At 37.8% G+C, this 26,984-nt stretch overlaps 2 protein-coding genes across 2 annotated transcripts in view; one reads left to right on the top strand and one right to left on the bottom strand.

Moving 5' to 3' along the window:
* Nucleotides 1-5,960, top strand: part of LOC135476910 (peripheral-type benzodiazepine receptor-associated protein 1-like) — a 152,548-nt gene extending 146,588 nt beyond the window's left edge. Inside the window, exons 33-35 of the mRNA XM_064757055.1 lie at nt 141-292; nt 685-930; nt 2,895-5,960. Coding sequence (XP_064613125.1) covers nt 141-292; nt 685-930; nt 2,895-3,086 — 590 coding nt within the window. The 3' untranslated portion in view covers nt 3,087-5,960. The remainder of the gene's footprint in view (nt 1-140; nt 293-684; nt 931-2,894) is intronic.
* Nucleotides 5,961-23,186: 17,226 nt separating this feature from the next.
* On the bottom strand, nt 23,187-26,493 carry LOC135476909 (vitamin K epoxide reductase complex subunit 1-like protein 1). The gene is made up of 3 exons (XM_064757054.1): nt 26,309-26,493; nt 24,291-24,400; nt 23,187-23,589 (listed from the first exon to the last, which is right to left on the bottom strand). The coding sequence occupies exons 1-3, from the start codon at nt 26,491-26,493 to the stop codon at nt 23,363-23,365; spliced, it is 522 nt and encodes a 173-aa protein (XP_064613124.1). The 3' UTR covers nt 23,187-23,362.
* Nucleotides 26,494-26,984: the final 491 nt, after the last annotated feature.

Raw genomic sequence — 26,984 nt, 5'->3', positions numbered from 1 at the left:
AGAAGTGAGATATTCTTGAGTATGGCGTAAATTGCCAATCAGATAAATAAGTTGTGGAATAGCAGCTGTGTTTGTTATTATGTGTCTTATTTTATTAAATACATTCCTGTAACTAGTTTGTTTTTCTTGTGTGTTTGCAGCTCCGCAGGAGAAAACCCCCACTCGAGATCAGTCCTCCCGTCGTCTGTCCCCCAGCCCATCCCCCACCATGCAACAAGACATGAACTTGAAGAAAATGGTGGCCCTCTATGATTATGACCCTCAGGAGCTCTCCCCCAATGTTGACGCTGAGGTAAATTTAACACAATTGCAATGGTCAAATCTTGAATTGGTCAAATGTGACACTTTTGTACACTCTTCATTACTTTTTAGTGATGTCCTGAAGTGTTACCCTGTCTCTGCATCTATTTTATAGGAAAAGATTACATTGTTTTCATGTCCTATAGGCACAGACTTAGCTGAGAAGTTATGTTGTTTCTGGGTTGTAGTTTCATATTAATCACACTGAGTGATTTTGCTACAGTTTTTTTTTAATCCCCAACACTTATTTTATAACTTTTGCTTTGTGTTCCAATGTCAAAGTTGGAATTGATTCTTGTAATATGGTCTCCTAGCATCCGTAAGTCTTTTCTATCCATTCTATGGATTCCTCTGACAGAGAATTTTCTCCATTTCTGAATCCAGGTGGAGCTGTGCTTCAAAGCTGGCGACATCATCATGATCTTCGGTGAGGCAGACGAGGATGGATTTTTCCAAGGGGAGCTAAACGGCATTCGCGGACTAGTTCCATCAAATTTTATCACTCCGGCATCTCCGGCCGATGATGAGGTAATGGACGGCACGAGTGTTGTGTCACCATGCAGGTCAGGTGACAGCCTGGAAAACAATACTGCAGAGCCTACAACAAATGAATCTGATTGGCCGCATAAAGTAGGTCACTACGACATCCCAATTGGTCCCTCTGTCGTGAGCATGCTCGAGTCCGCTTCCTTCCCCGCTAATTCTTGTGGTGACAGTGACGGGGATGATGAAAATCAGTCCTCTGGTAAACACCAGTGTTGTTGTTGAATTGTTTTCCTCTCCCCACCCCCCAAATTCTGTGAGCGTGGAGTGATTTCAAGATTTGTACTAACCTGTGAAGTTGTATCTAACGTGCGAATACACAAGTTCCACACTAACTAACGAAAGTGTTCACTCCCAGAGCCCTGTTTGACAATAATCCTTATGAACAACAACAACAACAGCAACGCTCTTGCACCAGTATCACAACATCATATGTTGTGTTTAATGCACCAGTTGTATTCCTCACTTCCAGGCAGTTTTCTCTTCTTCATGGAGTGCTTCCTATAAAATTTGTAGTATGAATAATAGGCTCAGTTAACTCCATAATTATAAATTGAAGCTTCTAGGCTGACGTTTATATGGGCTGAACCAGTGTAAATTCCCTGTGTAAATTCCCTATGTTTTGGCAGTTCATGGTCCATCCAAAATGCATAACGCTACCAAGCAGATAAAAGTCAGATTAAGATTTCTGGTTAAGGGAAGAATTTCTTTCACACTCTCAAAGAAAAAAAGAGAATAAAAGTTTTCATATATGTCAATTGTTATCTTAAAAGAAACTTTGATTTATGTCTTTGGTAAAGTGTAAAGTTCTGCAGTGGACATGTATGGGAAAGTTTATGTGAAAAATGAAAGTGTTGACGTAAATCCAGATGCCTGTCATCTTTGGCCTCACACCACCACCCTCTGTCTCATCACCTAGGCTGCATATTGTGGTTATTAGCACCGACACTCACCCTGCCCGCTTGGCCACAAGATGTTCTGTCACTTGCAGTCGTCAGAAAAAAATATCAAATTGGTATAATTTCGAACACTGAATGAAATGAAGAAACAAGAGACATGTATTCCTTACTGGCTTGGTTGCAGTCGTCAGAAAAAAAAATGTCAGATTGGTATGATTTCCAACACTGAATTAAGTGAAGAAACAAGATATGTGTATTCCTTACTGGCTTGATAGCTGGACCTAATATTTCCACTCTCCAACCGTAAGTGGGAAGGTCTGTCAGCAACCAGTGGATGGTCATGGGTTTCCCCCGGGCTCTGCCCGATTTCCTCCCACCATAATGCTGGCCGCCGTGGTACATGTATAAGTGAGTATTCTTGAGTACAGTGTAAAACACCAATCAAATAAATAAATAAATAAATAAATAAATAAATAAAATTTCCATCCCAAAAGAGTAAATAGTTATAGTCCCAAATATGTCGTAAAATATTGCTTTGGATGCTGAAACTTACACTTAAGACATTTCCTTCCAAACAAACCTCAAAACACCTTTAAAAGATAAATAAGACTTTCAAACTCAGGCAAAATGCACGACTTATATCGGCAAAATTTTAAGACATTTATTGCTTGGGCTAAGCAGTCTGATTTGCTGGTCTTAAATCATTGTTCGAAATTACATCAGTTTGATCCACCTTTGTAGCATCAGTACACAAAATGTTTCCTGCGGTTTTTTGTTGTCCATTGTTTCGTTTTTTTTTGTCACCATGATGATCCACTTGTTGAGATAATCTTGTGGCACTAGTCCTTTGTTGTCACAGCTTTGCATTTGTTACTTTTTCACTTTTTCTGTTCCACTTAATCGTTACATTTTATTATGTAAAATTTGCTTGGTGAACAAATTCTTCCATTATTTTCTTTCTAATTGTTAGAACAAGATGATCGCTATAATAAGAACTATAGAAATGTTTTCAGTTTTACTCAAACATACAATATGAAAGTACTTTAAGTTTTGAGCAAATCATGTAAAATTAAATGTAAATGAACTGGTCTTTTTGTGAAGTTTTTTTTACTTTGTTACTTATTTTTGTGTTAATCACCTCTGATTGGATAGATTCCCAATGTGACTATGGATTCGAGGACTCCATTGAAGACGGAGAAACGACGCCACGATTTAACGAATGATGTTTCCTCAAACAAGCAAGTTAGCCCAGAGCACTTTGTGAATGGCACTGACGATAAGAAGAAAAGACCAAAAGGAATTTTCGCAAAGGGCAAAAACATCTTCAAGAAATTTTCAAGATAGCATTGAAAAATTGGAAAGACTCCTGTCAAGACTGCTACAGTCAGCCACAGGAGAAGGTGGATGTGTCTACTTATGTGCCAGTATGAGAAGAGGAAATCCCTATGATGGATTCTTGTGGGAAAGTTACAAAAATCCCACATTGTGTGTTCTTGTGAAATTTGCAAAAATTCTCCCATGGGCTCATGTGTGAAAGGTGCAAGCCCTTGCTATGGATTCTGATGGAAAATTTGCAATCCCTGCCTCCCTGCTCAGACTTAAACACGACATACGTTTACTTTGAAAATGCCTTCAGAAAAATCTGCTATAATCTTCTGTTGGGAGGAACAAAAACTTACGAAAAACACCAAATCTTCCATTTCAGAAGACAAGCTGCTTGGATGATGAGTATTAATCACTGGATGAACCAATGATTTTCGGTGCTTTGACTCAGTCATACTTGGACTTTCATGAGAACTACTGAAATAAAGCAGGGTTGTTTAAAAGGTTTCAAATACTGCTTGAATTGTGGAACTTGCAGAAAAATTTGTCTTGGTTGTGATGTATAAATACATGGGCTAAAATGAGTAAACTGACCAGTATGAGAGCGATGTTTGAGATGGGGAGAAAGGAAGTGGACAAAACCAAAGTATATTGTGATACATTCTTCCGAATACCCCTTGTTAATATGGTCTGTTTACTTGAGTAAGTTAATCACTCTTTTAATTTCTCCACTTATGGGTATTTTAAGCAACTGTACCTCTCCCTTCTTCTGATTCTGCACTCAGAGTGACCCTTCTGTCAGTATGTAAGGGAAATGGTGTAGATGTGTTCATGGCGAAACAACGGGAGAATGGTACATGTGCATGGCAGCATTGTCTCTTGAACACTAAGAGATCCAACTAACACAAAATGACAAAAGGGAGTAGGATCCTGTGAGGTGCATGTACACTTTCTGAGTTTTAGTAAGGTACGCCTACATCCTAGCTCTCAGCGACAAAATCTGTTGGGATTAAACAAATGTTTAAAATAATATTCGTTGCATGGCTTTACAGGAGTGAAACCGTTGTGCATAATGGCCATATTAAAGCTGTTTTCTTGTTCGAGATTAGTGGACACCTCCATTTGGGCATGTGAATGACCCATGGATGTTTTACATGGTATGTGTACTTTTGATGAGGAATGTTTCCAACCTGTAAAATTTTCTTCAAAAAATACAGCACATGCTGTAAGTTGTTACCTGGGCTATAATTGATAGGTTACTCATATTTAAATAGCTGAAAATAAAAATGACTGATTCACAAGATCATAAATTCATTTTATTGTGAACATATGCTGTACAATGCTCTTCACAAAAATAGACTTAAATGTATGTGCGTCACAAGTGTTGACTACTTCTGCCAAATTCAACTTTTTAGAGAGCCAAGAACCATTTGAATGCTATTAAAACATCAGCATTTATGTTTTTTCTTACAAATTCTTTAGACGTTGATAAAGCACAAGGATCATTGATATTTAAAAAAAAAAAAACACTGCTGACATTTGTTTTGCAGAGAAATGCACCCAAATAAATTCCCATAAGAAACACAAAAGTTAGTCATACTGGAAACTGTGATTAAGAGATCCGTGTAGCATAGCAGTAACTTTAACATTGATGATTTGGTCGTGGAGGATTTCATCTTGCGGAGCTCAACAAGGAGCTGAATTATTAAGACATAAGATTAACTTGTGAATCTTACGATTAACTTGTGAATCTTATGGTTAACTTGTGAATCTTACGATTAACTTGTGAATCTTACGATTACCTTGTGAATGATGTTCGTATATACGTGCAGGAATACTTGACAATAGCAGTACTTGGAGTGTGTGTATAATTTAGAATTTTTTTAAACATTTTAAATCAATTCTCATGTTTTGTTTCTGTTTATACCTCAGTGCAGTTGGTCTAGACTTAATATACACTGTCAGATGTCTTTCTTGTTGCTTCTAGATTACATGATAGGGCTGGTCCTGTGTCATTACTTTCAGTTGAAATTTGGTTGCAAAATTTTAACATCTTGACATCTAGAATCAAAATTAGTCTTAGCTATATTTCCAAAACATGCACACATGTGAGTCTCAGGGTGAGGGAAGTTTGTTTCTGTTGTTGGTGGGGTCAAGACCCATTCAGTCAGCAGAATGATTCACAGTACTTGCTTTTGTAGAAAATAGCAAGTATTTGAAATGTCAGTCTATTCATTTGTGATGTCCTCCTTTCTAGTGTTTATAAGTAATACATGGTCATGAAATGTAGACATTTCTCAACTTTTCTATTTAAGATGTCCCATCTATGTACAACAGTAACACTTTCCCTCTTGGGTAAAAAACTTTTTGGCAAAATCTGTCAATTTAAGCTGTTAAATTAATTGTTTTCTTCATTTATGTGAGTTAATTTCTTGTACAAAACACTATTAACAGTACTGAGGGAATGTCACAATGATGACTCCTGTTGGCACTGCGACTTTGCATCTGTGATGTGTGTTCTTAAGAAAGCCGTACAGGCATAAAAGCTAGTAGATCGTTACTTTAGTCACACTGTAAGTATTACTGGCACAGTTTTGTGAAACAAGCTTTGTGTTATGAATTAAATAATATGTAAATTATGTATTATAAAGTGTAAGTAGTGTGCAGCTAATGTAAATTGCAGGTCAAGTAGATCCACGGAGTCAGATAGCACTAAGATTGTTATCAAACTGTATGATAGTTGTGCCTAGTGATCAGGCATATTATGCATTATTACCCGTTTCTACTACTTTGTTTCTATAAGCATATTTGTATATAATCATTTGCTCATTTATTTAATACTGAATGAATTGAAGTGTAACATAATAAATGTTTTCATTTCAAGTATTTATGATATAAAATGACCTCTGCGTTGGCATTGTACATCTTCTTGAAGACTTACTGACTCGGGTAGCGTTGTGAATACAATATACGCCGTTATGTCTGGAGTTCAATGTCGAAGTGAGTCATACATAAGACTTAAATATCGGTAAACTTGACACTACCTTGCTTGACGATCAGCATAAGGGGAGTTGACCAAGTTTGTTGGACATAGCGTTCCAATTAAGCAATATTATAAACATGTGGTCATTGGGTCTGGCCTACTACAAGGAAGCACCGTTTTGATATATCAGAAATAAGACGATACGCTATAAACCCAAGGAAGGTGAGATTTGCTCTAAATCTTTTAACCTCGGGTACGTGAGAAGGTCCACCTGCGGATGGTCGTGGATTTTCCCCGGGCTCTGCGTGGTTTTCTTCCCACCATAATGGTGGCCACCGTTGTATAAGTGAAATAATCTTGAGTATGGCGTAACATAGCAATCAAATAAATAAATGTCAACCTCTGACCATTAATTGTATCATCAAATTCAGTCCCGAAAGCAGAATGTAGTTGAGTGAAGGCGCGTAACTCCTGACCATTTGGTACGGGTTCAAAGCTTTGGTGACAGTGGACGTTCACGCAATCTAATGTCTGACATTTGTTGAACCTGTGTATTCGTCATTCGTATACCAGCCATCAAACAAGATCGACGCTCCGGGTCAATAATCGCAAGGCCAATTCCCGAAAGGACGTTTAACACAAGCTACCAAGAACTAAGAAAATATTTAAAGTACAAAAATAGAACGGAATCATGCCAACAGAAGCAGTCAGCAGTATTGACTGATGTTGGAAAGACGCAAGATATGTTCTAGGCGACTGAGTGAAATCAGTATTCAAAAGCGCGTACAATGCAGTTCAAGCTGTTCATATTAAAATGTATCTCTTTGATTTATTTATTTATTTATTTGATTGGTGTTTTGCGCCGTACTCAAGAATATTTCACTTATACGACGGCGGCCAGCATTATGGTGGGAAGAAACTGCGCAGAGTCCGGGGAAACCCACGACCATTGTATCTCTTTTAAATGCAACTGTACCCAACCTGACGATTCAATTCAACACGTTGAGTAGGCCTATAACGCCCCAGCCCCGGGTCAAAGAGAACACAATGAAGCAGAGTTCCAGAGATTTGGCACACTCTGCCCTGTTTTACTTACAGGAGAATTATAGTCATTCAAAAACGTAAGAAACGTAGAGTGAAGGCTATTGATGGAATAACCAGGACACAAGTTTTTACACTAATAACCTGTGACGTTGACTAAAATCGCAAAACACGCATGATTTAAGAAATGCTACAAGGCGAGCTATATACACGCTGTATCAAGGACCCTTCGGTATATTGCTGTCCAAGTATGAAAGAATAATTTGCAATGTCAAAAACTGTAACTACTCTTTTTATTGTAAAGTCTGCGAGAGAGGAAACCGTTTTGGTTTTTGTACAAATTTGGGTCCAGATAAGATGTACCATCTGGAAAGTCTGTGGTTCCCTTTAAATCCAGCGAAGGTTGGTGTATATCTTTCACAGCCTTTGCGATGTATATATATATAGTTTTAAGCTAGCAGATCGCCAGTGTGCCATTTTGTACCTCAATCCCGTTGTAGTGTTGTGTTCACTGGCGTTAGGCAGTAACGACATATGGTAGGCAGTTGAGAATGCGAGAGGGTGGCATACGCCGTTGTGGACAAGCTCCAATACATATGGCTAGTCCCTGTGAAATGAAAACGTCACCCAATCAAGCTACTGTTGACAGTGGACGGTGCACCAAGCGCACCTTAATGCTTAATTCTGTTTAGTGGACATCATAAACTAGATCTGACCTCTAGCAACACACTTTGTTCTATATGGGTATGTTTGGAACATAACACATGTGAAGGTTCTTTATTTGGAGGGGGAGGGGGCAATATACAAATAAAAAGGGCTCTTCTCCATTCTTTTCTGAGTAGGTATCCTTTTGGCGAGCGTTTCCCCGTTTCATCGATGAGGTCGTGTGTTCGAATCCAGTGCTCGCAGCTGTATGTCAGATTTGTCGGATGCCTGACGGACGGTACTCAAATTTTCCATCTGACCAACGTAATGTAAATGAAACTTCCTTGACTCTGACTTGTATTACCAATCAAAGAAATTAAATCGCAGGTGGGGAGGTCTGGCATTGAGGTGGCCGTGGGTTTCCCCGGGGTTCCTCCCAACATAATGCGGCCGTTGCATAAGTGAAATATTCTGGAGTATACGGTGTAAAACTCCAATGAAATGAATAAATAAATTAAAATCTAGTGATAAAGCTCAACTCCAAAAACATCTGATGTCCGCTTAACTTTCTTTAATTTTCGTCATTCTTAATTTAGACAGAGACCAGAATTTATACAGAAAACAAAAGAAAGAACAGTAACTGGTGAAATGCAACATGTAGCACAGAACACAGTGATAATGGATGACATAACGGAGAACGTAGAATAGATAGACGGACAGACAGGCGGACAAACTGGACGCCAACAACTGTATCCCGGACACGGTGATGGATGACGAAGAACCTGAAGAGAACAGTTCTGACAGTTTGAGAATATGGCCTATATATAGCGTAATTTTTATCCGGTGAATAATTTACAATTTTGACACTAAAAATGACCTTGTAAAACTTTAATTAGTATTCGATATGACAATATTTTAAAAACGTGTGAATCCTATGCTTGTCTTGTATTGACTTTATAGGAACGGTTTATATGCGTGAAAAGGGCTATATATATATATATATATATGGGATAGCCATTGAAGTATAAATGGTCAATTTATACCTTCAATATAGGAAAGTTCACAGCTTTTTATTTCCACTCACCAAAGACTGCTTGTACGACGTAATAGACAGAATATATCGCTCCGTTGGGCTGGTTTAATATACTGGAGGCGGGGAATAGTCTGTCAATGAGCCCAAAACCACGACCGTACCTGAAATACATGTAGGTATATAATAATAAGATTTGCTACCTGTCTACATTTTATACAAACGAAGAAAACATAGGCGGAAACTATATTTGTTTTGAAGAAAAAGATCGTAGATTTTCGGTATGCACACTGCATTCTCTGAAAACACCATATATATTTACATATTTACTTTTTTACCGATCAGAACCGGAAGAAACCATCGCACCTCGTCTGGAACCCCATCGACCTCCTGACTTAGGCTACAGCCGAGTTAACAGGAGTTTGTAATATTATACGGGGGTAGAGGGGCGGCGAGGGGCGGTGCTCCGTGACCTAGTGGTTAGCGTGCTACAGCGCAGCACAAGGAGAAATAATATATGTACACACACTTAATAATTTTTCGTCGCCATAGGGCTGAAAAAAGTACGACATTAAACTCTAAACATATACCCATACATTCTACTATTACTCAGACAATAGTCTTTTTGTTAAATGTAACACGAAAGTTACATTTTCTAGAGAACGGAAATCATCCAGTGTCTCCTAGTTTTAACATGTTCTAAGCCAATATGTGTCTACGATTCTGCCGACGTGGCGTTATAATCAGTCGATCATTCATGAATTCAATCATTCAATTATTTGCTTATTAGGCAAAAAAAAAATAGATAGAGGTTATATCGCACCCATTAATATTCCGAAGGAGAGTGCGCTACACCCTCCGAAAGCAAAACCTGGCTTAGTGTCAGCCTACATGATTTCGGATACTCATATACAACATGAGGAGGATCCGGATGACAATTACCTGGATCCAAACGCCTTTGAACAGCTTACAGTACCGCTTAAATCACAGGCAGATTCGTAGTTCTCATCCCTCTCTTTTGCCAACCGGCCAAACCAGGCGTAGAGCGACAAGATCAACCCTAGAGCGCATACGGCGTACGAGATTCTCATCACCCGGACGGCGGTGACCGATCGAGTTATGCCCGAGGTGTTCAAATCCATCGCATCCGGGCGGCGTTAACTGTCGATAGCTAATGCACGAATCTGTACTGTTCGCCTAGTATATAACAGAACTGTATTAAAGCCAGTCTCACACCAAAATCCCGAAGTTACTGGAGTGGAAAGGCCTACTCACTGGCTACACGTATTCTGTAACAACTGAATAAGGCCTGGCATACACCCAGTCAGTGAAGATACATATTCTCAGTAACAAAAAATCTGTGAAAGGGCCCCTTGGATACGGAAATCGCCCCACTGTCGCTCATTGCCAACCTGCTCACAGTGACAGATCTCCGCTATATATATATATGACAGTGCCCTTAGTAGACAATATTTACGAAACTATAGTGATTAACAGGTGTCCCCTTCATGTTATTGTACAATATTTTGTTACCTGAAGTAAATAGCGTTCACCTTCACTGGAAGAATACTGTACGTAGTCTGTACTGATTTGCAATAACATAGTTATACTTATCTAACATATAGCTTGACAATATATGACAAAGATATAAGAAAAAGAATTTCTTGTGCGGTTCAAATGACCCCATCCCATACTCAATTACTTCACTTTATTAATCACTGGAAAAAAAGTTTGCCGTTATAGGAATCAAACTCGTTACCCAATTCGACACAACGGTTTCAAGGCAAGCATGTTACCACTGGACCAATGTGGGTAATACGTTAGAAGACGTGATATATTATGGCCAATGTACAGTGTCTCAAAAAAAAAAACAAAAAAAAAAAAACACGCTGCGATGGAAAAATGGTGCGATTGTACAACCATGGCCTTATCCGGCTTCCGTAAATATGTCAGATCGAAACATTAATATTTTGGTTACTCTGCATCACGCGAAAACCAAAATAACTCGCCGTATACAACGTCCTATACCGTGTATACAAGTACTAGTATGTTATCGGTACATGGTTCAAATGTGTGGTGGCTTTGTCTACAAAAAATATTACGGAATGTTAAAAATTTTAACTCGTAAAGTTAAAAAAAATTTCAATGTTTTAATTCATACACCGTTGAATCGGTCGTAAATAGTCATTCACCAGTCTGGGATTTTTTTTCTGCCTTGCTCCATTCTGGTTACTTAGTGCCTTTCGGGCATGATTAAATGTGCACGTTAGACGCTTTTGAATGTACACTTAGTAGATGTGATAAATTGTATACGAATTGGACGTGTTTAACTGCGAACGTGTTTAAATGTACACTTGGTATAGACGTGTTAATTATATACGTGATGGACAGCTTTACTTCTAAAAGTGTTAGACGTGTGTAAATGTACGTTTGGTGTACGTTTAATTGTACACGTGCTGGGCGTGTTTAATTGTAAAGGATTTAGGCGTGTTTAAGTGTATACTTGCTATAGACGTGTTTCATTGTACGTTGCTAGTGTATTCCAGTGTAGACGTACATGTATACCTACATAACATCGATGTCAGAGTGTGACCGCTTCGGTAGCTTAATTAGAGCGTCTGCCTCGAAGTCAAGAGACCCATAGGATCGAACCCCAGTCGGATCATAGCAAAGATTTTAAAAATGGCACTTGCTGCTGCCTAGCTTGGCACTCAGCACTAAGAGCTTAGAGCAAGGAAACATGACTGGCTGGCCCGATGTCAGTATAATGTGACTGAGTGCATGGGGTGTCATGCCTGAAGTCTTCGCCATGATACTTCAATGGCGGCAGCGGGGCCTCCGTGGCTCAGTCGGTTAAAGCGCTAGCGCAGCGTAATGACCCAGGAGTCTCTCACCAATGCGGTCGCTGTGAGTTCAAGTCCAGCTCATGCTGGCTTCCTCTCCGGCCGTACGTGAGAAGGTCTGCCAGCAACCTGCGGATGGTCGTGGGTTTCCCCCGGGCTCTGCCCGGTTTCCACCCACCATAATGCTGGCCGCCGTCGTATAAGTGAAATATTCTTGAGTACGGCGTAAAACACCAATCAAAAAAAAAAAAAAAAAAAAAAAAAAAAAAATCAATGGCGGCAGCACTTTGGCGGCATGGATTCGTCCTGCCAAATGAAGGCACAATAAATGCACATATAAATGCTACCGATTCCTCGTCGTCATATGACTGGAAAATTGTTAAGTACGACGTTAAACCCCAAGCATACATACGTATATATTCGATGTCAGTGTGCCATAAAGCTATTCAAAGCTACTCAAGGGCACAAGTACACAGGACTGTTTTCCCACGCTGGTGAAAATAAATGTCACCCGGAAATGTCAAAATAGAAACCTATTACTGACAGATGTAGGTTGACCATTGTTAGTTAAACCAATGCCACCAACAGAGATACAGAGTGCTATGCATTATCACCCCGTACTGGCACAAGGAGGCACATTACCCTTTTTCACTATCTTTTTTACACTCAATTTAACAACATATATAAGGGTAGATAATTATGAATAAACAATGAATCTGGGCATTAATCCTCTAAGTAAGAACTCTCTAAAAACGATTGTGTACAAATTTGCACATCCACAACGACTTGTGTATCAGCAGTACACACATATAGTACAATGACTGGTTGACCCGAATCAGTATAATGGCTCGGGCGGGGCGGCTTACTTGCCTTCGGTAAGTCGTCTCAGTGAAGCAGCACGAGATAAAGAGCGGTGGAAATCCCTCCTGCGACATGGAGGCACATTACATACACCATACGGATTCCTTCGTCCTCATATGACTGAAAAATTGTTGAGTACGACGTTAAACCCCAAGCACTCACTTACTCACTCACAATTTGTGTTCTGGTACACAAAATTATGTGGATGTGCATTTTTGTCACAGCACTGTGTACCACTAGTACCCAGTAGTTTTAAGAGTAACCACAAAAAAAGTGAGAATGAGATATAATATACTTTATGTCAAAACTGAGTAATATGGCCCTTAAAATCACTAGATAATGAGGCTAGGGCCGGTTTCACGAAGCATACTTAGTGCTAAGTAGCCCTAAGCTGAGGGGACTTATACCTCTATAACATACGTCGTCATGTAGTTAAGGGCAAACTTAGCTAAGTGAACTTCATGAAACCGGCCCTGGTTTTACGCTTTTTTCCGCCAACACTCGGTAGTCTTCGCCGAATATATACGTCATACAAGTCCAACCTTCACGAGCTGTCAGAGCTTCCCCATTTAGCTCAGTGTTGAAAATAGCTACAAGAGTGACAACAAGCATATCGAATTTTTTCACGAAATGGTTCGCTCTCCTGCGTGCGTTTGTAAAAACAGGTCGCTGAAGAACCCTGGAGTTTTTTTCAAGTTTCTGGATGATTTTACCCTCAGGAAGGTGTGGATTTACAGCACAAGGAAGGGTTTTGTACCCACCGAAAGCAACTGTGTCCGATCTCGCTATTTTACAGCTGAAAGCTGCGACACGAATACAGCTGAATTTCCATGACACCTGCACACAGTACTTAAAAAATACCATTAACTAAACTGAAAACTGAGAGATAGGAAATCTCTGTACACTGTAACTATTGTTCGCGGCCGAGTGAGTGAGTGAGTGCTTAACGAGTGTTTAACGTCGTACTTAACTTTTCAGTCATATGACGACGAAGGAGTCCTTAGAGAGCATGTACGTGTAATGTGCCTTCTTGTTGCAGGACGGATTTCCACCTCTCTTTTATCTAGTGCTGCTTCACTGAGACGAATTACCTAAGGCAAGTAAACTGCCCTACCCGAGCCATTATACTGATACGGGTCAACCAGTCGTTGCATCTAAACGCCAAGCGAGGAAGTTATGACTTTCTCTTTTAAAATCTTAAATGTGACCCCCGACCCGGGATTGACCCTGGATCTACCGCTCCCGAAACGGACGCTCTACCAACTATGCCGGTAATTCGTGGTTGACAATAACATGTACCGGTAGTTGTCATCACATATAGGTATGAATTTTGCATCCGTCGGGGAACAGAATGATATTTATTGTGAAACCGACAGAGGGAAGGAATGCTAAATAAATGTTTAATCTTAAAATTTTAATCTTAAACACACGAAATATACAGGGTAACAGAGTGTAACTATGTAGCTTATGTTATGCGCACAATTGCCGTATGCTTCTAAATTTAGCTTGCCACTGTTTACATATGCTGAGTTCAGGGCCTGCTGTCTGCCTCTGCCTTAGAATGTTTCTGAATACGCTCGGTTCGGGGCCTGTCTGTTTACAACAAGTGTTCAAGAATTTTCTTATTCTGGAAAATTCCACCAGTCTGTATAAGACCTATGAAAGCAGGTCAAAAGGGGAGAAAGGAGAATTATTGAGAGTTTTGGATGTTTTCGCTGTGTGTTACTTTAGTAGGACTTTAATGCTGAATTTTGGTGTCTTTATAGCCTCTGGCTTCGTTATATCATATCTCCAACGAGCACTTGTTCAGTTTGAACTTGTATATTTAATTTGTGCTCTTGTGTACACAGTGCTTATTAGTACACGGACCCTGTCTGTGGAATTTTGTGTATATTTCGTCATACACTCCGTTATACTGTGGATTTTCCCTCTTATTTGTGCATTTATGCCTGTATGGTTTTCAGCATTGTGGAATACATGCGTCCGTTACATGTAAGTACTTTAGTATTTGTATAGATACTGCTATCCTTTATTGTTAAACTTTAGTACTTTAGTATTTGTATAGATACTGCTATCCTTTCTTGTTAAACATAAGTACTTAAGTATTTGTAAAAGTCTTGTTATCTGTTCTTGTTAAACCTAATAAATTGTTGTAAAATAAAATCTGCTGGTTTGGGTTACTTTTTTGTGCGGCTAAACTGTCATATATTTCGAACAAGCCATCTCTTTATAATACAGATAGTTTGGGTCGTAACACTCACCAGTCCGTGTATTGCCTGCACAAAGATCAAATTCAAAGTCTGAAAACTAAGAGTCTGAAGTCTGGCCAGAGATGTCATTGTCATAAATCGGAACTTTAACATCGTTCACTATTAATGCTGCTATATATTTGCTTCCGAGAATCCATCTAAAAAATGACATCGTTTAGATACCAAATTCGAGGTAATTTAGGCCATCTAGACATGGGTTAACCATATATGACGTCACCCGCTTAGCCGTATGGGACGGCTGGCTGGAGATTGCCTATCGCAGTAAATCTGTTGTTTTGTTGGATTTGAAGTCATTGTTACGTTTCTCAGAAGCCCTCGCGGTAACATACTGTTTAAACAGGTTATAATCTCTATAATTAGGGCCAGTAGCTAATTTAAAATCTGGATACGAATCCTTTAAACAAACTTTACGTGTTTTAGACGCTAAATTTATGAGCGAAACAGGTTTGGTTAGTTATTTTAGCATTTCCGTCCACCCGACTGAATTGGAAAGGAACTTTTAAGATACTTAACTACAGTACCGGAATCTGTCTCTGACATTTAACTACCGGGATATCTCTCTAACATTTAACACGTGGACACGTGTCTGACACTTAACTACCTGGATTTTTCTCTCACATTTAACGTGGTTTTCTGTCTGACTTCTCCATCTCTTTCTCACGTTTAACTACCTGGATCTCTAACGCTGAACTACCTGGATCTCTGTCTAATATTTAACTATATGCATATCTCTGTCTGACGTTTAACTAGCTGCATTTCTGACATTTAACTACATGGATAGCTCTTTGACATTTACTGTGGATTCCTCTCTGTATTGTAATTAATTACCTCGATTTCTGTTTGATATTTAACTACTTGATGCCGTCGTATAAGTGAAATATTCTTGAGTACGTTGTAAAACACCAATCAAATGAATAAACTACTTCCATTTCTGTCCGACATTTAACTACAAGTACCTGTATCTCTCTCCGACATTTATCTACCGAAACCTCTCTCTGACAATGAACCACCCGAATCTCTCCGTCATTTAACTTGGATTCCTCCCTAACATTTAACCGCCTGGATTTTACCCAACCCCATGCTGAAGACACCAGACAGGACACCCCACCCAGGACAACCCATCCAGCCGACCAGTACTTGGCCAGTTTCTGCGCGTAATGGGAATTAAGATTATCTTAATTATGCTGAGATCTCAAATATGACTCCATTCGGGATTGAACCACTTACCAAGCAGACGCTCTATCCACTAGAGTTTAACGTCGTACCCTATCTACTGGAGAAATAGACTACTTTTACCTGCTTTCAATACAATGCCACCATCAAAGGCAAGAATGGAAGGTTTATAACAAAGAATTTATTTCTCTGAGATGTAATACATAAAGGTTTGGCAGTAACAGATTGCCAATTTTCACACTTTCAAGCGCTGTTCAAGCCAATGATTTACCGTGGTGTCACACGCGTAATACAACACTTTATAAACAGAAACTATTTTACAGCACCTGTAGTATGACTCCTACATAAACAAACAAGACTTATTGTACATGTGCCTGATATAAAATGTCTAATATAAAGTTGGTCATATTTTCCTGACTTTCAAAGTTTTTGCCATCTTAAAAGCGTGTTTTAGGTTTGCTTGAGCGGTTGAATGATATCTTACTGGGAAAATGCGAGTTTCTGCACCAAATGTAATATTTTATGACCTAAGCATTAAGCAATAATTACATGTAATTGATATTCATATCACCAATCTATACTGGTTGTTTTATTTGATTTATTGCTCAAATGAACATCTCGCCATGCGAATTAAGGTAAGTCCATAGACCAGTTAAAGGTCCAACAAAAGACATGAGAAAGTCAGAGATGTTTTCTTGGAAAACAAACATGAACTGTTTATTCATTTATTGATTTGATTGGTGTTTTACACCGTACTCAAAAATATGCCACTTATATGACGGCGGCCAGCATTATGGTGGGATGAAACCGGGCAGAACCTGCGGGAAACCTACGATCATTCGTGGTTGCTGGCTGACCTTCCCATGTATGACAGAAGAGAACTCCGATTGTAAGACACAGCATAATACTGTTGGTGAATAAATATTTAAAATGGTTATCCAAAAACACCATACTAAACCAAAACAGCAATCAGATCTAGGACAACTTTTAGTGAGTCATCGTTAACACACCTAGAAGACCGAGACGATCAGGTCCACCATTAAATACCCTGAAAATTATTTTTGAAAAGTTTCATTTTTTTGTTCAAAAATATATATTGTATATGTTAAATGTGTTTAGAGGCAAACATGTTAACACGTGTGACGTCAATTAAATTGCAACTAACATCATTGCATTTTAGTATCACCTAATTCGGCTGAAACCATTGTGCTAAGGGCGTGTTAGCAGCTACTATCTATATAAGCATTTACAAGAACAGTAAGAACAAAACCCTGACTGAAGTGAGTTCACAAAAGGTCGTATATCACCAGTTACCTATGACCATTTGACAACAATCACACTCAGGTTTCTACTCTCTCTGCTGTCCTGTTGCCTGTAGTCTTTCATACTTTTCACAGGAGATTTAAAGGAGGAGAAACCATAAAAATAACAAAAGCTCAGATGAAAGAGCGTGAAAAGTTATTCGTAAATATGGTCTTCAATGGTTTTTTTGCCGATTTTTCCTTAAGAAGAAAAAAAAAACTTGAAAATAATTTTGTAGGGTAGGTATTTGGGACAACCGTTTAGTATTTATAGTCTTTGTTTAATAATGTCATAAATGAGGATGTAACACAGGTTTAATATATATTTTCGCACTAGAAGTTCTTTCCAGTGAACAAATGTAAGAAACCTCAATTTGGATCATATTTATATATTTAATATGTTCATAAATATTATCATAATTTAAGCTGAATGCATATATTTCGATACAAACAACAAATTTACATTCAAATACATTTATTAGACAAACATCACATCCTTATTTTGAACATTATTATGCAACAACGATAAATACCAAAAGTTGGTCCCAAATACCCACCAATACAAAACTATTTTCAAATATTCTTTTCTCTTGAAAAAAAAAATCCCTAAAAAATATTAAAGACCATATTTGTAAATAACTTCTGACGCTCTTTCACCTGATTTTGGCATCATTTTTATGTTTTCTTCTCTTTTAATTCAACTCCAAGGATTTTAACACTCCTTCTGGGACAAATTGAGATTCTCACACAATTCTGCAAACCTACCCCAAATATGTGGCTACAGGTGTCATGAAAATATTTCTAGAACCCTATGTAGGTTCTATGTCTATCGGATCTAAACATAAAATTCTGAAACCCTGCAGTACGCCTATTTTGTCACAAAAGAACCCATGACCATAATTCTGGAAAATGGTACCAGCAGTGCAACAAAAGAACCCATAAAAAAAATTATGGAACCCTGCAGTGTACCTATTATCTTTCAAAAGAACCCACGACCATAATTCTAGAAAATGGCACCAACTGTGCCGCAAAAGAACCCATACACAAAATTACGGAACACTGTAGTACATCTATTACCTTACGAAATAACCCATGACCATAATTCTAGAAAATGGCACCAACCATGCCACAAAGAACCCATACACAAAATTCTGGATCCCTGCACCTATTATGTTCCAAAAGAAACCATACCATAATTCTGGAATACTATACAATTTTTGTCAAACAAAGACAGTGGGAATCAAATATAAGAAAGGTGTTTTAAGGTCATGGCTTCTGAAACCCTGCACCTATTATGTCACAAAAGAAACCATACCATAATTCTGGAATACTATACAATTTTTGTCAAACAATGACAGTGGGAATCAAATATAAGAAAGGTGTTTTAAGGTCATGGCTTCTGAAACCCTGCACCTATTATGTCACAAAAGAAACCATACCATAATTCTGGAATACTATACAATTTTTGTCAAACAAAGACAGTGGGAATCAAATGTAAAAAGGTGTTTTGAGGTCATGGCTTCTGAAACCCTGCACCTATTATGTTACAAAAGAAACCATGCCATAATTCTGGAATACTATACAATTTTTGTCAAACAAAGACAGTGGAAATCAAATGTAAGACAGGTGTTTTGAGGTATGTTCTGAAGGTAGGATGATATCAAACAGCCACTACAAATAATATCAGTTTCAACACCAAAAGTAATATTTCAAGACACTTAACTGCCTCCAAAAAATCACTTTTTGGGGTGAAAATTTAGGTCATTTATTTTGCTTGCTGAGTAAAGCTGTTAGCAAATTAGCCAAACCTTACAAAAGTCTGCTCTCTAGGCACTTACATCTATGCATGTATGTACATTAATATAGTAGCTTTCACAACATTTCACAGGAACTTTTGAAGTCCTCGTTACTGGAATTCTCTCATGGGTAAATTACCACAACTAACTACAAAACATCAGCATAAAAATTAGCTGACATCATACAAAGTTCACAATTCTCAGAGATGTTTGTATCAGTCCAGTACAGTGTATCTCAATTCAGTTAAAGATAAGTAAAAAAACACACTGGATTACAATGATACCTGGAAATATCCTTCTTTAAGTATTCATAAAAATTCCACCACTACAACCACCACACCACCACCACATGTATCAGACATATCAGATTATGACGACTGTAGCCTAGATAAATGTGTAATTATTTATTAAATTAATCAATACTTAATAAAACCATATTTATCCAGCAGGTACAGCAGCAGTTTGGTTTTAGGTGGAGGAAAACTGATGCATTTTGTCATCTCCTGATTTAAAGCCACAGCCAAAAACAGCAAGCACTGTATTTGAACCGTGACCTCACTGGTCAGGGACCTTGGCTTGGATACGTTACAAAACATTAGACATCGGAGAGTGAAATATAATTCTTATCCACAGCACACAAAATTCTCTGAGAGCTGAGAAAGTTAATCAATATAAAACAAAAAAAATAAATACACCTTTTTGTACCGTAAACATTATTTACATGGTAATTAAATTTCAATATAATATATTTTATGTGTTATGTCAAGATATTGGCGATTCTGTCTTTATAAACACGGACCAGTGTCTTTGTCTAGCAACATATATAATCCCTGAAATGTCATCACAACTGTGACTTTCAATACCCTCAAATGCCTCTTTCATCTTTAAGGGAAATCATGGCACTGGTTATTTATTTATTTATTTGATTGGGGGTTTTACGCCGTACTCAAGAATATTTCACTTATATGATGGTGGCGAGCATTATGGTGGGTGGAAACTGCACAATGACTATCCCCAGGTTGCTTCCCACGTACGATTGGAGAGGAAGCCAGCAAGAGCTGGTCTTGAACTCACAGCGACCGCATTGGTGAGAGACTGCTGGGTCATTACACTGTGCTAGCACGTTAACCAACTGAGCCACGGAGCCCCCCCCCCCCCCCCCGCCATGGTACTGGTAATGAATTAAATCATTATATAATAATGATGCAACATATACATAATCATAATTATAATCAAACTACAAAGTTGTCGCACTGCATGGAAAATGTCTAACAGGTGCCCTTTATCCAGATTACACATAAAATTACATCCAAATGTTAAGCATTTCACTCAAACCCATGACATAGTCCATACCATACCCCAGGTGTAGCACATGATTTCGTGTCACTTTATACGAAGGATGACTCCACATTATATAATACAATGGATTAAGTATGCTTAAAACTACTTGCACACATAACACTTTTGTGAAACGAGATGAAATTCAGCTTTTCGTCAAAAAATCGTTTCTCATCTGACAAAGATGTGACAAACAATAACTGATGAATAATAACAGTAATATGAAGATGGGGGATCAAGTAAATATCTTTTCCAGCTAGAAAATCTAACCTCCAAGTTTTCAACACCTTGAATATCAAGCCAATACAGCATATATTTGAACATAGCTGTTCAAGTTCTTGTTGTTTCTATTTTTTTTTCTGTTGTTGTTGGAAAATTTTATGACGCAGTGTTTCACATTACAACGTACATGTCAAAACATGTATATAAATCTGTCTGATACTTGTAAGTAATTGTAAACATATAACAACAAATAGCCTACATGTTTAAACAAACAGAGGAGAAAAACCAACAACATCAATAACTAAATTATGTGTCATCAACCATACACAAACCTACCCCATTTCCTCTCATTTATAAATTTGCATAAATATGCAGCTGAATGAATATGATTATAATTACTGGCAAAATATGTAAAAAAAACACAGAATTGAAACATTAATATATCCTAGTGTCAAAAACTCCTGATGCCAGGAAAGCCTGAAACATGTTCAACCTGTTCCCTTCATTATTAAAAACAACAGCCCAGGTGGAAGAAATTAGTAAGCAGCAGTAGAAAAAATAGTGAAATCTATCTTTATTTTATTTCTGGTATGTTTTAGGACTGAACAAATTGTAGTTAAGTGCCTATTTTTTTACTCCACAGCAAATTACTGAAAAAAATATATGAATTCACAGCAAAAACCGATGAATTCACGTCCAACACCGATGAATTCAAAACAACAAAACAGATGAATTCATGACCAAAACAGATGAATTCACGACAACAAAACAGAGGAATTCACGACCAAAAAAGATGAATTCACGACCACAAAACAGATGAATTCACAGAAAAAACAGATGAATTGACGACCACAAAACAGATGAATTCACAGCCTAGTTAAAAATGGATATATTTAACACTGAACAATCACAAAATTCTCCAGAAGTCATGAGCGCATTTTAATACAACTATGTTTTGATTAAAGGCACAGAAAACATTCTTGGTTTGCTACACAATGATAAAATGGCTTTCACTGTGTAACATGGTTTGGAGCAGAACAATCAAATGTGTCCCAGACCTTAGAATAATAACTCTTGACTCCTTGTTTTTCATTCTAGAATATTTGTGGACAACAGGTACAGACAGCAGAACAATTTTCGTGTTTACATTCTGATAATGTCACACGAGGCAGCAAGAAATCTAAAAAAAAAATGGCCAGAAAGTTTCAAAAAATAATGTGAGACAGGAAACATGGAATCAAGTGTCATTCACCTTAGAATGGGCTGCATTTTCTGTCCTATGTAAATATGTTAGATTTCTATCAAGGGTTCAATCTGGACAACCAAGGACTAATGTTTCACCAGAAATTCTTTATGATAACCTTCATTTTCAGCTGAATCTGGGTATATCATCACATCAAATGTTTTGGTAAACAGCAATCACAAAAACAAGGTTTAAAGATGTCCAAATAAAAGAGACATATCTCAATTCTAAGTCATTACAAGCAAATGTTTGCTTTTTGTTTTGTTTTGTTTTTTTTAACCTAGGAAAAGGTTTGAGAAAAAGCCGAACACAGAGATGTCCTGGACAAAGTATCAGTATCAACATGGTTAGCTTGTTTTCATCCATATTATTCCTAACACTCAACAATGTGACAATAAAGTCAACTTGATTGGTCAAGTTAACTATTGGAGACCACTGGAGACCACAATGTACTTTGTGAAAAGTCTTGCATCAGGAAGGATAAAAATAGGGAAGTGATGGTCATTTTACCTGGACATTTACATTTCTTCTGTTCACCTCGCTGTCATAAAATCACATCCTAAGAGGTGCTGTGATACAGGATGGAAGTTTAGTTAGAGATTTTTCTCCACTGACGTTTACATTTTACAAATTATCACTCTCCATGTTTACATTTTATAAACCATCACTCTCCATGTTTTACAAATCATCACTCTCCATGTTTACATGTTTACATTTTACTAAGCATCACTCTCCATGTTTACATTTTACTAAGCATCACTCTCCATGTTTACATTTTACAAATCATCACTCTCCATGTTTACATTTTATAAACCATCACTCTCCATATTTACATTTTATAAATCATCACTCTCCATGTTTACATTTTACAAATCATCACTCTCCATGTTTACATTTTACTAAGCATCACTCTCCATGTTTACATTTTACAAAGCATTACTCTCCATGTTTACATTTTACAAATCATCACTCTCCATGTTTACATTTTACAAATTATCACTCTCCATGTTTACATTTTACAAATTATCACTCTCCATGTTTACATTTTACAAAGCATTACTCTCCATGTTTACATTTTACAAATCATCACTCTCCATGTTTACATTTTACAAAGCATCACTCTCCACGTTTTCATTTTACAAATCATCACTCTCCATGTTTACATTTTACAAATCATCACTCTCCATGTTTACATTTTACAAATCATTACTCTCCATGTTTACATTTTACAAAGCATCACTCTCCATGTTTACATTTTACAAAGCATCAATCTCCATCATTAGGCAGTCTAAGAAGAACAGTTCTGAACAGAGACTCTCCTTAATCACTAAAGAGCACATCATGTGTCATAACTGTGCACGTGAAAGTTTCAAATTTCCTTAGACCAGATGAGTATTATTTGTCAGAGATGATACAGCAATGACCAGGAATGACATATTATAAAGTAGCCCATCACCATGACAACCTGTGTTTAGGTTGGGCTTATGAGCACAGAGTGGAAGTCATTTCATCATTCCTGATTTCACAAAACAAACCAATACTGTGCGTTCTTTATCCTCTTTTCTTCTTGCTATCTTTAATCACCTGGTTAACGAGGATTTTAAACTTGATGATGGAGGTGGCGAGGATTAGAGCATTGATGACATACATAGACACGCAGACCACGCAGAAATCTTGTAATATAAAGTACAAAATGTAGGCCAGGTAGATGGATCCTAAGTTGGCTACAACGGAAAACCCAATCTGAACGGCAGCCGAAGCCGGAGTTTGGGAGAAGGCTGAAAAGAAAAAGGTGAAAATATCTCTTACGACAGAAAGAAATATTCTCCATCTCTGATACGACCTCAGTGACACAGTCAGACAAAATCTTTAAACAGGAAACAACAGACCAAATTATTATGACAGATAAAAACCATAAAAATATTACTCGTGGTGCTGAAATCATCCTAACTTCCAAACAAACCTCAAAACAGCTTTCTAAGATCAGACAAATTGTGCACCTCAGAAACGGGCGAAATTTTAGGTCATTTATCGTAATACTGTATTTCACCTAAAGTTAAGCATTTTTCAAGTGACACATTTAGCTCGAGTCTAATAGCTTCAAACACTTACAATTTTTGGGGGGGTGAAATCTGATTAATTTTGTCACCATAAAAATTTGTGTGTTGTCATCAAAAGTATCATTTTACGGCCTTTATATGCATTTTAGCACACCAACCTTTAGGAGAAATACAGTATATCTGTAAAAATAACTGCAGTATACTTTAAGTCATGTGGACACAAAAAAGAAAAAAAAAATACGGAAAATCATAGAAGGCAGCAATTCAAAATACCCCCAAAAAAACCCAGAAAGATCTGGAATGATAGTACATAAATATATCAAACATCATGAAATTGTTGTTCATTAGCCAAACCAGATACCAAACTACTAAAATGTACTTTAACAGCCATAAACTACATTATAAACAAAAGGCCATACCTAAAGACACATGGAATGTGTAAAATGCAAGTCCAAATACTGAGTTAGGCTGGTTTATTATGCTGTCTTTGGCTACGAAACGATCAAGTATGCCAAATCCCCGTCCGTATCTGAAACAAGAAAATGTGATGCAAATGATTGAATATAAGAGGATTTTAGATTATCCCTTTTCCAGGGCACCATAGGGTACGTGTATCTCAAAGGGATAAAAGGCAAAACTGGGTTATGGTGACATCAGCTGAAACAGCTGTCTTCTCAGGTTACAAAAATAACTTGCGTCTGATTAGTTAAATCGATAACATAGTGGGGCTTTAGTTTTTTCAACGTACAAAACTTTGCTTGTTATGAAGTGTCACAATAATAATAATAATAATAATGCTTTATTTCAGGCACCAACGTCCAAATGAAAAAAGGGTCTTACAGTAAAAGTAAGAGAAACGGCAACATATCACAAGCATAAAAGCTCTGAGCTACACCAATGTACAACAAGCACTATTATACCTAACATAAATTTATGGTCCCCATTGAATAATATCATGTGACATGGGATTCAGCATTTCGTGACCTTGCACGCTGTGAGGCCATTAAAAAAACAAATCACGTTTAGTTTTGGTTGTGTCTTATGTAGTCTCCCCTTTGTGTTGTATTACATCACATCTGCCGGCTGCTTTGAGAGTCGCTGTTTTGATAGTCATTGTTTCTGACAAGTCACCGAGAATCTGTTAAAATAACAGACCCACCGCGGTTGAAGGTGTTGAGCGCTGATGATTTGTAGTATGTATTAGACGCAAAGGACAGCAAGAATGCAAAAAAAGCCATAGATGCTGCTCTGAGATGTTTTTCACAGCTTCAGAAGGAGACGGGCGGAGTCTGTCTTCGCCAGCTAATTGTTGATACCCTTGGCAAGCAATACTTCTCAACCCTAACCCTGTGACTGAGTGCTTGGGGTTTAACGTCGTACTCAACAATTTTTCAGTCATATGAGGACGAAGGAATCCTTAGGGTATATGTAATGTACCTCCTTGTCGCAGGACGGACTTCCACTGCTCTTTTATCTAGTGCTGCTTCAGTGAGACGACTTACCTAAGGTAAATAAGCCGCCCCGACCGAGCCATTATTCTGATACGGGTCAACCAGTCATTGCACTATCCCCTTCATGCTGAACCCCAAGCGAGGAAGTTACAACTTCCTCTTTTAAAGTCTTAGGTATGACTTGACCCAGGACTGATCCTGGATCTACTGCTCCCGAAGCGGACGCCCTACCAACTGTGCTATCGGGGCCAGCCCTAACCGTGTGATATCCCTGTTATGCAACATTATAAAAAATGAAAACAAAAGGTATGCTTTTAAAACTTTATTGATACAGACATGCACTTGGTCTATTGTTGTCATTATTCTACGTTTGTTCTATACAGTCCTCTTTATGACTGAAACAAAAAGATGACCTCACACCTCACATATTTAAGAATTCAGTAAATTGATCTAAACAGATCAAATTGACTTGAAGAGACAACCTTACTTATTAGAGATTAGTGCCTGTGGTCTTCAGTCCAGTGACACTTTACAATCAAAGTGTCTCATATCAATTATCAACACACTGTGAAAAAATTAGACATTTTCTAGTTTCAGTTTCATAACTGATTTGATTGAAGTTTGAAACATATTGCAGGCCAAACAGTACAAAACCTCAAATGATGAAGCATAGAGATTACAGATACCAAAATTACTGCTATACTAAACTATGGATCGAGATGAGAACGGTATGTAAATTACGGTAGTAACATTGAGTACTAGTAAGTAAAACAATGCTCCATTCATTGGTTCAAATTTGTCACCTTATTTGTTTCTAATTTACGGCTGACCCTCTCTCAACCACTACTTCCCTCAACGTATAAATACCGAGTGAAACTGGAAGAAATGATCGGATGTACAGTTGTCCTTGGATACTGCTACAACAGGTGATGTTGTTGTTGTTGTTGTTACACAGCTGACCGGCACGCACAGTGTCCATTCTTTACCTGGATGTGAACACTTTAGAACAGCTGATGTAGGCGCTTATGTCACACATGGCTTTGTACGATCCATCCCGTTCCTTTGACACCTCCACATGGTATGCATAAAGAGAAGCAAAAATTCCTATGGCGCACAAGAGTAGAAAACATATTTTGACACGCTGAATTTTCACCGCCCTGGACGCTGCCATCTTGGTTGTATTAAAAGTAAAGAAAATCGAGAAAAAACGCGTCGTAGGAACACAAACATGACACCGTCGTGTATAAACCTCAATTATCTTGTGTTACTACATTTCTTTGGTCAGTAGAAAAAACATTGAAATTTAACATTTTTTGACATAGAGAAGTAATCATAAATGAAAAAAAATAAATATTTTTTTTACAGTTGGCCTACCGGTATAAACACAATTTTGTAAATACCAGCTAGCTGAGGTTTGGGCTAGCTGCTGTCTGAGCGTATTTTTAAGGGGTTTAGATATACATGTATCTATATCTGGACAAAGCCTATATGTTACCCTTGTAGTAACGGTTCAGTAAAATAAAGCGAGTTAGTTTCTTGATGCCTTAAGCTGGTTTAATCACCGGTATTAGATGTATAGGCCTTTAAAACTACCCAGTTATGTACATGTACGCATGATGTCCATAGTCCTCCATGCCTATATAGCTATATATGCACATAGCC

Source organism: Liolophura sinensis, chromosome 10, assembly GCF_032854445.1.
Source record: "Liolophura sinensis isolate JHLJ2023 chromosome 10, CUHK_Ljap_v2, whole genome shotgun sequence".
NCBI lineage: Eukaryota > Metazoa > Mollusca > Polyplacophora > Chitonida > Chitonidae > Liolophura > Liolophura sinensis.
The sequence above is the reverse complement of the archived record's forward strand: the minus strand, read 5'-3'. Positions and strand labels throughout refer to the sequence as shown.